Source organism: Thamnophis sirtalis, unplaced genomic scaffold, assembly GCF_051295495.1.
Source record: "Thamnophis sirtalis isolate CommonGarterSnake01/CBP01778 unplaced genomic scaffold, rThaSir2_p1.2 scaffold_1, whole genome shotgun sequence".
Lineage (NCBI taxonomy): Eukaryota > Metazoa > Chordata > Lepidosauria > Squamata > Natricidae > Thamnophis > Thamnophis sirtalis.
Genome location: NW_028261381.1, coordinates 71,721,235 through 71,734,216, shown reverse-complemented (window position 1 = coordinate 71,734,216; position 12,982 = coordinate 71,721,235). Strand labels below are relative to the sequence as shown.

Sequence of the window (12,982 nt, the reverse complement as noted above, 5' to 3'; positions counted from 1 at the left end):
TGTTTTAAAATAAATTTAGAAACTTATTTTAAAAATAACTTAGATTACCACTAATAATAATAAAGAATAAGAAGCAGTTGTAGTACTGACAAGCAATGAGACTTCAGAACTATAGTAAGTAATTAAGCAAAGAAAGGGCTAATTCTCACCTTTATGTACCAACCAAGGAAATGAGCAGGAACAAATCCATCTAGTTTATCCTGTAATTCAAGTAGATTATACAGATTAGAATTACTTTCTATGTAATAAAAGGAATCAACATAAATGATGATAATGACTACTGAAACATATATTTCCATATGCAATTTGAACATCTTCACAATGTTTTAAAATATTTGTTAAATGATTAAAAATAATTTGTACATCTCACATCTAATGTATAATATATTTTTCCTAGCAAAAAGATTAATGTTATTTCAATTTTTATAAACTATCTGAAAGAGGAAAAATGTACAGTTACCTTAGATAATATAATATCTGACTATGTTAAATTCTGCTGTTGTGTAAACCTCATCGCAAACATGTTTATCTTAACTTTCAAAAAATGCACCTTTGTACCTTTGAGCAACAAGTCTAAAAATACAGCACGAGTCCCAATTTGTTTTTTTAGATCTGAGACGTCAATGTTTTGGATCAGCTCTTTATTCCATAAAAACAAAAAGCTTACGTAAAACTACAGCAGCCAACACATTCTAGTCTGCAAAGAACACCTAGCAGATAACAGATATAGATTTCCTTTAGTTTACTTAAAAAGTGTGGGAGTAAGTAAATAATTTAAGACAACTCTTAATATACAATTATGGAGGAATGGAGAGCATGATTAAGTTACTACACAGGTTAGAAGATAATTACAGAAACATGCATACATTTTGCATTACAACAAAACCCACATTGAATATAACAATATTTATATATAAATTTATAAAACTGGAAAACATCCTTATCTTTGTTCTGCATTTGGTTTGTTATGAAAAAAGAACAAAAACAACAACAAAAAACCAAAGCCATATGCCAGGCAGTAATATCTTCGCTCCCATGTGTAGGAAATGACTTTAATGGGTTTCAAAATTTTACTACAGATAATCCTCATTTAGCAACCACCTTGGGTAGCAACCATTCACAAATGCAATGGTAATAAATGCTTTCCGCTCTTGAGCATTTATGATGAAAAAGGGCCTTTAATGTGAAACCGATTAAGTTCTGGTCAGTTTCATGCAGCAGCTATGAGGTCTGGAGTTTTTAAATAATTAATAATTAATAAAGGTAACCTTGTTAACTCTTTTTAAGGAAATCCTGCACTGAGAAGCAGCTCAGGAAGAAATAGTTTGTTTAAGCAATCTCTCCACACTGCAGGGAAGAAAAAAAATAAGGGGGGGGGAATGAATCAGGCACAGGACATTATGTGGGATAACTTTTATCTAAATGAGATAGCAACAATCAGTGATCTGCACAGCATCTCTCTCAGAGAGTGTTCACTTAGCAATCACTTTGCTCAATGATCAGATTGTTGAATCAATTGAAGTCACTAAACAAGGACTACCTGCAGTCTGTCTTCCAAGTTAAATTTGCTTTTAAAGGAATGAAGCCTGAAATTCTCAGAAAGATGCACTGGAACTCATCTATGGAATTACTGAAGACAGACTCTTAGTTATAAAACAACTGATGTTGGATTAAATAACAATTATCAGGCATCCATCAAATAAGTACAAAATCCTAGGACATAAAGATATTATTAAATGAATACAATCTCTCCATTTTAGCATCTTACCCAAATATTGTGAAAGGCATCTGTTTCATTATTGGGGTCATATATAAGGCAATTTCCACCATAGTCTCTTTCGGGCAAAGGGACTCCTAAATTAGGATCAATAAATTTCATAAACTGTCTTCCATCATGTACAGTCTGCAAAATTAAATACATGTTCAAGAACATCAACATTTCATTTAAAAAGTTATATTTGTTAAATAGGCAATACAAAAGGAATATACATATATAATGGCTACCCAGACGCTAAAAAGAAATGAAGAAAGACATTTAGATATCTAGAAAAAAAACATGCACAACTTTCCAAGTTTGGAACAGCCATATTTTGTGTGGAACCAGGCCAGATATCACCATTCTGGATATTTGTCTTAGGCTTATTTCATTCGATTCTTTCAAACTATCCCATACTCCTGCAAATGGCTTGTTTAAAAAAATGCAGATACAAAGAATTCAAGACTGCATTAGCCAATGAAACAACACATCTTGGTCCAATCTCTGCTGATACTGGCTAGGGCTACCTGAGAAGAGAAGGAGAGTATAGTGCCTGAGCTAAATTTCAAGTGTTGTTATAATGGGTCTGAATACTTATGCCAATGTGATATTTCATTTTTTTTTCTTTTTAATAAATTTACAAGCATTTCTAAAATTCTATTTTCACTTTGTCATTATAGGGTCTGAGTGTAATGAGAAAAAAATGAATTTCAACAACTGTAAAATCAGGCTGCAGCATAACAAAATTGACAAAAGTGAAAGGGGTCTAAATACTTTCTGAATGCACTATAAGTTTAAGTATGTTTTATACTCCTTGTTATGAGATATTTTATTATCTCATTTTCGGGTATTTCTCCAATTATACTATGCATAGATAACAAATGCAAAAATACTATTTTTTATGGGCTGTGCTTGGCAAAATAGATTGCCAAATGAGGGTAGTAGCACTGATATGTTACCTAGCTTGAATAATGAAATGTCTGCAAGAAAACAAGCAATCTCAAGGACCTCTCATATCCACCCTGAAATACAAATATTCTTTATTAGACTGCCAAATATATGAGTGTATTTCACATAAGCATTAGGAAAAAATGCAACTGAATAGCTGGAGAAGTGTATTTTTGGAACTTTTTTGTGGATTACTATTTTTCCTTCGTTGCGAAATGCTTTTTGGCTGTGACACTTGTTGCAGAAAGTATGCTTAATTGTTTTTTTTTTCTTTAGCTGAAAGGATGCTTGTAAAAATTTAAAAAGCATTATTTATTTTATTTAAGATTAATGTAAAATAGTGTTTGCTTTGGATGTCAAGCAGCATTCATCACAAACTACTATACAATCGACTTTTGCAATTGTGGGACAAATTCTTGGATGAAAAAAGTAAGAAAATTTTCAGCAGAACAATTATCCTATTAACTAAAAGGTTTGTTCCAGTACAGAAAGCATCTTAAACTTTCCAAAGAAAGATATAAATCAGAAGTGCTGCTTGAATGTTTACATAGATGTCTAAAATAAATAAGTTAAAATGAAATTTTGATTCTTGCATTGTAAAGAGGAAGGAACCATTTTTGGGGGGTAGAAAGTCCAGATTAAATCGGTGGAATCTTCAATCACAGAAAGTTCAGTAGATATGATGAGAAATACCTCAATTTAAGATCCTGCAGAGTTAATGCCAAATAGATTAAATCAAACCCACTGCTGAGAATTCTGGGAGTTGAAATCGCCAAGGTGTTCAGGTTGGGGAAAGCTGCATTATATAATGTACTGTAATACTAGAAAGCCAGTTTGGTGTAGTGGTGAGGTGCTGGCCTCAAAATCAGGAGATTGCTAAGGCAGTTCTAAGCCTGCTTTAGGCATGAAAGCTGCCTGGGTGACTTTGGGGCCAGTCACTCTGTCCCAAGGTTGTGGAGAAATAGGAGAAAAAGAGTAGTAGGTATGTTTACTGCCTTGAGGTAACCAAAATATATTAACAGGGCGAGGGTTATAATAATAATACTAATACTACTAATAATAATAATAGTGAGATGGACTATTGAAATGATGTCACTTGTGCATTTGTATGCAATATGCTTTCATGGTAAGAAGTGAAGCTGATGATTATGATCTCTACTTTATATCTCTAAGGTTTTTTTTAACATACAAACTTTAAATTCCTTACCTGAAAAAGTATGAAGATGAGAAAAAGCTCATAGACAACACTGACGCATAGCCAAAACCTCCAGTAAGCTAGGTGAACAAATTAACAAACGTAGATATATTACAATTGGATATAAGGCTAAACTAATTCATATAGAATCTTTAGGAATAATAAGAAGCTTTGTTTGTATGGAATTGTATATGTTTTGAAGGAAGTCTATAAAGTTAAAAATAAAAATGCAGAAGGTCCAAATGACTAACTGGAAAAGCTTAGTGAAATCAATTACCAAGAAAATTTATCCATATTTTGAAGACTTACAACCCACTCATTCGGGGCAGCAAAATACTGTGGAATACTTTGATCAATTCTTATGAATTAAATTTTAATGGGCTCCTTGCCTTATCTTTTTGTTCTTCAGCGAGTTTTATTACATATTTTTAGAATTATTAATAAAAATGAAACAAGGCTCAAAGTAGGGAAAAATACCCTTGCAACTTGGCTAATATACACAAAACACTACATTCTTATATTACAAATTATATCTTATAAAAACAGCTGTGAATTGTAGTGAAAGTAAATCTGACCTCATCTATGTGGCATATCTTACTTATTTGGTTTCTTATCACATCATCATTTCAAAATGAAAGGTTTAAAGTCAAAGAAATTACAGATGAGGGTAGTGTCAGCAAATAAAAATTCCAAGAATTAATAAAAGGCATTCTGAAAATACCAGAAATTAAACAAGCAGCACCTTGTGCTGAACTAACTTCACTTATCCTATTTTACTATCAAGAAAATACATCTTATTTAGACAGGTAAGATTGATTTGTTGGTCATATTAATCAAAATAAAGAAAGGGCTGAACCAAGCTAAAGGAAGGTGGCCCCAGAATTACTTGGAATACCTTCTCAAAACTATTCACATTGATAAATTAGAATTTGCAAGTACTTTAAGGAATAGCAGTTTACAAATGTGAATTTCAGAAGTTCCATTCAAAATAACAATAGTTCAAATGGTGTATTCATTATTTTAATTACCACATCTGTTATTTCATCAATAGATTACTGGCACAGATGAAAATGTACTTCATAGTATCTAAGCATTATAAAAAAACCTACTTCATTATTGTCATTAAAATTAATTCTAATTAGACATGTTGCATTTTTAAAATTGTTCTGATTTTATACCTTCCGTTATGAAGATGTTAATGCTCTTTAGCTATGGAGAAATACGTATATAAAATAGTTTTTTGAAATATGAACATTTCTATTAGAATGGCTATGTGTATTTTTAAAATGAACATGGCTTTGATTGTTTCACAAGAACATATGCTTATTGAAACATCCTTCCCTTCCCTATTCTTCTTCCAAGAATAAGTGTGTACTGTAGTGGGGGGAAAAACTCCTCCAAAAACTGGACAGACCACTTCAACATGGGAAAGTTGACAAGGAATGAACTAGACTCTTCGTATCCCCATAAGTACCTTACAAGTGGTCATATGAACCACTCATGACACATACAGTATATCTTCTATTAGCAGTTTCATGACACACTCACCAAACTCAGATCACTTTTACAACATTCACTACAGTGCCCAGCACTCATTTATTTGCAATAACCATTTCCTCATGTATCATCTGTTCTGTTATTTTTATTAAGCATAGTAAGGAGAAGCTTTCAGAAACATATGGACAATATATAATATTAGATACAGCTCTAAATTTTTTAATAATATGATTTTATCTTATATGTTACTTATGTATTCTTTTAAATATGTTGTAGAGCTAAGCAGAAAATTGGAAAATTTACATAAATATACAGCAACATGTTAAGCACACAGAATCTATACAAATAAATACGTGGTTAGTATGGACAGTGATCATATTAGGACTTTCAAAATTGTATGACAGATTTTGTCAAGGAAATCTTGATAGATACTATTAAAAATAACTATTTTCAAAATTTACATGTATCAGTCTATTTTAATGCTATGAGCTATTTGGATTACCTGGATGGGGTCTTGAAAATGGACCATCTTTTGCTTGAGTGACTCCAAAACACAAAAAAACTAAAATGCTGGCTACAATACCTCTGGAAAATATTAAGAACAAAACAGTCCTCAGTATATTGTAACAATAACTTGCTTACGGTCAATTTAACATGTTGACTGTTCATGTAATATAAGATTAGGGAGATACGATTATTAATTTTATCTTGGTTAGTGATTAGACTAAAATTGATGTTTTGCATAACAGGCTTAGCTACTTAAATGAACCTTGACAAAGATCAGTTGGACTAGAAGAAAGCCACACTGGACTAATTGCTATCATGTAGTATTTCTGGTGTCAATGAAATTTAAATGGTCTACAGAGATTTGTAAATCATGAGTTATGGACATAGATTATAAAACCATCTAAACCTCTTTTCCAGTGACATTAAATCTCATAAACAGATAGCTTGCTAATTTTGGAATTACTTTAGATATTGCAGAGGCCTCTCTTGATTTCCTTTTAATATATGGTATTGCCATCTGTCTTCGTAGATGACTAATTTATTAAGATTTCCTATGAGGAAGAAGCATACCATGTGAGCCTGGTGCAAACAAAATCTTATTTATTAAGAAACATGCAGAGTAAGTTAGTTCCATTTTTAAAAATAAAATATTTCAGGTTGTCCAAACAATTTCTGTATCATCTTACTATAAATAGATACCATACTTTACACATAACAGACACATTCTGTACAGCAGCATTTAAAACCTGACATGAAAGCCAGCTGGGTGATTTTGGGCCAGTCACTCTCTCTCAGCCCAACCCACCTGGGGGTTGTGGGGAAAATAAGAAAAGTGTTGGATAAGTTCACTGCCTTGAGTTATTTGTAAAAATAATAAAGGCTGATATGAAAGGAAGGAAGGAAGGAAAACCAGTGGGCTCTTTCTAATTTCTATAGAATTAGCGAGTTTGGTTACATGCATTCTTGATATAGTCAATATGTCAGTATTATTTTTGTTTTCTGTTTTAGCAGTAGACTTATATACCGCTTCATAGGCCTTTCAGGCCTCTCTAAGCGGTTTACAGAGAGTCAGCATATTGCCCCCAACAATCTGGGTCCTCATTTTACCCACCTCGGAAGGATGGAAGGCTGAGTCAACCCTGAGCCGGTGAGATTTGAACCGCTGACCTGCTGATCTAGCAGTAGCCTGCAGTGCTGCATTTAACCACTGCGCCACCTTGGCTCTGTTTGACTTAAGAGTTAACATTGTGGGTATTTTTGAACCATGATAAAGTTTATTACTGAATGAATGACACCTTTAAGGCAGTCTAGTCTTGATGAAGTTTGGTTAAGATACTGGCAAACCTTAGTTTGCAATGTTTTTATATCTAGCAGTCACTCGATTTGATAGCTACATAACCATTTTTCTACAATTCTATTCTATTTTTATGGAACTGACTAACTAGAACCAAATATTAAAATATTCTTTTCAGTCTCATAAGTATATGAACTTGGCCAAATAAGCATTCTTTCATACACAACCCAGTTTAGGCAGGGAGAAAAGTCTTTGCATTAGTCCTATTAGAATTTGGAAATCCTTGAGAAACTATTACAGATGACCGAAAAATCTACCAACAGACTCTGCTCTATCTAGCTTCTGCCACCCTAATCTGACAAACTGCCAATTTAAAGTATCTTTCAGAATGAAATATTGAAGCCCGAAAATAACCAATAAATAATTCAATTTAACCAAATTAAAATATAACTCTTACTCTGTTAAATCCAAAACAATTCTGTTATACAAAGCAGACATATATTTTCAAACAGGGGAGAGAGGGCCAAATCTTACACATTCAATTTAAGAGTGGATACTTCAAGTAATTAGTCTGATGGCTTTTATTTCTAGGCTAACCATATCAGCAAGAGGGAAATTTTCTTAGAGATATTTGCAGAAATTTAGAAGTCTGATAACATCTTTTCTCTTTTCCAACTAACACATTTTCTTAAAAGCATTACCTGCACAATTTGCACTCACTTCTTAAATACTTAAGAGTGGCAATGCTGTCTGTCTTGATTGAGTTACTGATTAATTATATGCCATCAAATTGTTTTCAATTCTTAGCAACCACAAAAATATTCTCCATGATTTCCTTCCCTTACTCCAACTTAAATCCTGCATCTGTCTGAGCCTTGGGGAATGGACAGCATATAAATAAATAACCTTGCACAGTGATGACTAACCTTTTTGTCATCGCGTGCCCAAAGCATGCGCAAAGAATAGCACTCATGTGCGTGCCCACTTCCATAATGAACTGCATGCGCAACACCCCATGCGCCCCCTGCCATGTGTGACACCCTCACACTCCCCCTCCCCCAATACATGGGCATGAGTCACGTGCATGTGCACGGCAGAGACCCAAAAATCAGCTGGCAGGTGGGAGGTCTGCACACATGCCTGGTGGAGATGAGCTGGGGCAATGGCTCACATGCCCATAGAGAGGGCTACGCGTGCCACCTGTGGCATGCGTGCCATAGGTTCAGCATCATGGACCTAGCATGATATATGAATCCATCAATATTACAATGTATATCAGTAAGATATATGATGAGTGTAAGTCTATGTGAAAATTACTTTAATACTATATGCAAAGAAATTCCGCTAACTTAAACTTACTCTTGTGCAGATTACCATACTATACAGAAACAGGGATCTAAAGCAGAGAAAGTTTATTAGGATTTCATTTATTTAAGAAGTTTACCTATGTCCCTCAGACTTTGTTCTCAAAATAAGAATAAGTCTGGGTGGGGAGGAGATAACCTTTGAATTAAATCTACCAGACAGAACTCCCAAATACAACTATAGTTACTGAGCAGGAAAATGAGCTAATTTCAATCTAGGTGAATTAAATCACCAAAAACGGAAGTAAGTCACCTTTCCTGTTTTAAAATTACAGTTTCCTGGGAAAATATGTAGGCTGACCTATCAGAACACAGCATTATCCAAACCTTTGATTAAGCAATCTAGGAAGCTGGGGGCAATGCTGTTAAAATTGACCTGTTTTCTTTTAAGGGTAGGAGAACATACTAACCTCTTTCTGCAGTTGGGCAGCCTCAACAAATCAAACAAGCAAGCAAAAAATCATGGCAGTGGAAAACAGCCCTTTATCTTAGAAGAAGGAATTTTGCCCTCTCTAGATTCAGGAAGATTTGTGATAAGATACTGCCAAAGGGCACTAGCCCATTCTCCCCTTTGAAGCAGAAGTCTCCCACATTAGGCTCAGGGATTAAGAAAATAAAAAAGTAAATAAAGTCATTCTGACTGAAAGGCTACCAACTGACAGAAGGCCAAGGCCTAAGGATAGAAACTTGGGGACCAGGCAATCTGCTGCTCTACGTGTTTTTCCTTATCCAAGTTTCAGCTGGGAAAAGATGCAAAAGATCTGCTTCCTAATGCATCTTCTCCTCTGCCAAGGCTAGAATGAAAAAAAGTAGTTCTGTGTGTTGAGACACTGCCAACCAGAATTAGAATGCTATGCTCCTAAAATAGCCATAGCTTTTCCAGAAACTGGAAAGCAAGTGGCTGTTTTTTCATTTCAATCCATGGAAATATTAGCATCTTGATCTCCTAGATCCGTGATGGCTAACCTATGGCATGTGTGCCCAAAGTGGCACGCGAAGCCATGTCGCCTGGCACGTGCGACCTTGCCTGTTTGTCTTCTGGGTTTTTTGTGTGCATGCAACGGATCAGCTGTCCTTTCCCGTGCGGCACTGTCAAAAACCAGTATGTGCATGCGCGCCGGCCAGCTGATTGTTGGGTGCATGTGCGTACTAGAACCCAGAAGGTCGGCTTTTCCAGAGCGCGGCCCTGACAAATGCGCATGGATGATGTTTCCACCCAACCCTTTTGGCAATTGGTGCCAAAAAGGTTCGCCATCACTGTCTTCGATAGAAGAGATCAATATTGCCATCACAAGTTGGACTGCTGCATTGTGCTACTATCAATTCCATAGTAACACTAAGCAGTTGTACATACTGTAGAATGGTATTGCCTCATAAGACCTTTATGACCTTTTTAAGGGCAAATACTTTTTTAGGTTTATTTTTGTCTAGACATAAGAATATCAACTTCCTGGAAGAGCTGTATTCAGTTTTCCGTATCAATATTCTATGTTCACCTGAAAAGGGAGACAAACTTTCATAGCATAATTGGCATCTCCATGTCCAAACATTAACTAACAAGTTCATCATGAATAATATTGTACAACTGGTTACTGCTTGGTGGTTGTAATAAAATCTGAGATACAACAAATACCATTAAAAAAAAATAAAACCAATTAAATCCAAGAATTAAAAGTCTGCTTTAAAAAGTATCCTTACAAGCACTTACACCCCTTAACTAAACAGAGATTATATTCCAAAGAAATGGAGCAGCTATAAAGAGGCCTGATTCTAACTCATTATGAGATAAGACCAGAGCAACTATAGTGAAACTTCTCAATGAGCAGGTGGGATCATATAGAAAAAGACATTCTCCCAAGTAGTCAAAAGATATGAATTTAAAGATAATGTTTTGTATTAATCTAAAAACATGGAGGTCAGAAAAGACAGTGCAGGTGTAACAATATGCTATACTGCAAACGTAGACACCCTACATAGACCATGTTACAATACTTGAGACTGGAGTTTATTGGTACATGCACAATAATTTAAATAGTGTAATAATGTCTTCTAGGAAAGGATGCAATTGACACAAGCAAACGTGATGAAGAGTGGGCTTGGCTACTATTTCAAATTGGATATCAGAGATTCCACTTCAGATGTGGCCCCAGATCATACAGCTGATTCAAGGAAAACGTGACCCACATCCAAAAACAGATTAGGTGGAATTCAGTACAACTGATAAAACTCAGCTCTAAGTTTCCTGATGTTTTCTTCTATAATGCAGATACTGAAAAGCACTGGAGACAAAATGGAGTCCTGGGGGACAATATAGTAACAGCTCCCATTTCAAGAAGCAACTATATCCAAGTGACACCATTTGAAATTACCTAAGGCATAGAACTGCAAAAATGTGCCTCCTATTTCCAGAACATTTAGGTAATCTATGGTCACTGAGATACTGAGAAAAACCCAGAGAGTCTCATTACCCGTGCCAATTTCCTAATAAAAAATATTTTACAACTAAGCCGTCATAAACCCATGGTGTGTTCTGAAGCCAGTTTGAAGTTGATCAAGCTAATGTCTCTTCTAAGCAATAGATGATACTATTTTTTCTCATATTTGTTTGTTTAATGGCTATTTAAAAGTTCACTGAAAAAAAGAGAAGCTTCTCAAAAAAAAACCCCAACCCAGTCTCATGAGAGAGGTCACAATTTAGTTCAGCTCTTTAAGAAAAGTTGAAATAAGACCTACAGACAACATGCTAACTTGATAATCTCTAAGGTAAGTAAGACTGCTTTTAAGGTAATAACTCTTGAAGTATTTAAAACAACTGGTTTCTCTTTCTAAAAAGCAGTAAAACTATTCTCATATTTTTATTTTTGTTTTATTGGATCAATAAAATGTACATTCTCTACATTTAAGCATGACATATAAAGCTGCCCCTTGATATTTTGACAGTGGATTACTGAATTTCACTGAAGTTACATGCTGTCAGCAAAAATTAATATTTAACATTTTCTCCCTTTCCGTATCTGAGAAAAGGGCAGAGTGTCATCCCCAATCTCATGGACAGCTCAACACAGACACAGAAATGATCTCAGCCCTCCCCCCACCCACACCTATTGGAAGTTGGAACACTCAACAATTTTATATATAGCAGAATTAATTAATCAGAAGGCAAAAAGTTACTATGTTTGCAGTCACCCTGTTTAATATCTGTTGGATATAATATGTGAAAATGATTTGTAGCTCATGTAACTTGCCATAAATCCTCACTATCTTAGCTTTCTAATGGGCAATTTGCTTGTCTTTTGATTAATATCTGTGAATTTGAATTATTGTGCACACTGATCAAAATCAAATTTATGATTTAGAAAGCAGCATAAATACAAAACAGCTTATTGTTTGTGCTGACTGCAATAATGAGGATAAAAATCCAGCAGCCATAAAAAAAACTTATAAATAACACTTGCCTGATTCAGATCTTATTTATATTTTGCCATTATTATTTTTATAAATAAGTCAGAATGGCAAGCATGCCTAATACTCCTCCTTCCCTTATTTTCTCCCCAACAATAATCCTATGATGTGAGTTGGGTTGAGAGTGACTGGCCCAAAGTCACCCATATGGCTTTCATGCTAAAGAGGATTAGAATTGACTGTCTTCCTGGTTTCTAACCTGATGCCTTAATCACTAACGCAAACTGGCTCTCTAATTTATTCTTTCCCATAAGCAGGGATTTTATGGATATTAATTTTTTTATAAAAAGAATAACAAACAAATTGAAAGACAAGAAATTATAACTGTATCTCAAGTTAATTAATAAGTAGATATATTTAATTACATCCCAGAGTTTAGCCTTAGGAATTATTTTCATCCAAAGATACGTTAGTTCTCAGATATATATAAAACTCCCCACCCTATGATTCCTCAGCAAAACAAAGCAGTAGTCAAATGATTACTTGATAAATTATTATTTACTACATTCATATCCTGCCTTTTTTCAAGAAACTTAAAGCTACATATATGGCATTGTATCCTTTAATTTTAATTTATATATAATCCTTTAACCTCCCTAAATAACAACCCATAACAAATTAAGGCTAAGAAACTGGTTAATCCAACATCACTCATTGACTTTAATATTCTATCTTATTGCAAAACTAGTGACTGTTTTACAGATAGTTTGTGTCACAGTAGGAGAAGCAATAGGGCAAAAGTCATATTCAGGTACATTAAACTGAGATATGGTCATTCAAACTAAGCTATGAACTCTAATTGTTCTAAGTGCTAATGAGTCAGACAGCTATAAGATACCTATAAATATTTTAGTACATTTTTGCCTCCAGAATTACACTGGTCAAAAATCTAGCAATAATTCAATTGCAGGCTACTCTAATGAATTACCACGTAAACTAGCAGATGAAAAGTTCAATCT

General features: G+C 34.4%; 1 protein-coding gene across 1 annotated transcript in view; it reads right to left on the bottom strand.

The window, feature by feature from the left end:
* Nucleotides 1–12,982, bottom strand: part of PTDSS2 (phosphatidylserine synthase 2) — a 37,090-nt gene that overhangs the window by 16,437 nt on the left and 7,671 nt on the right. Inside the window, exons 3-6 of the mRNA XM_014070267.2 lie at nt 5,899–5,981; nt 3,912–3,979; nt 1,769–1,903; nt 150–200 (exon numbers count right to left, since the gene is read on the bottom strand). Of these exons, the coding sequence (XP_013925742.2) occupies nt 150–200; nt 1,769–1,903; nt 3,912–3,979; nt 5,899–5,981 (337 nt within the window). The remainder of the gene's footprint in view (nt 1–149; nt 201–1,768; nt 1,904–3,911; nt 3,980–5,898; nt 5,982–12,982) is intronic.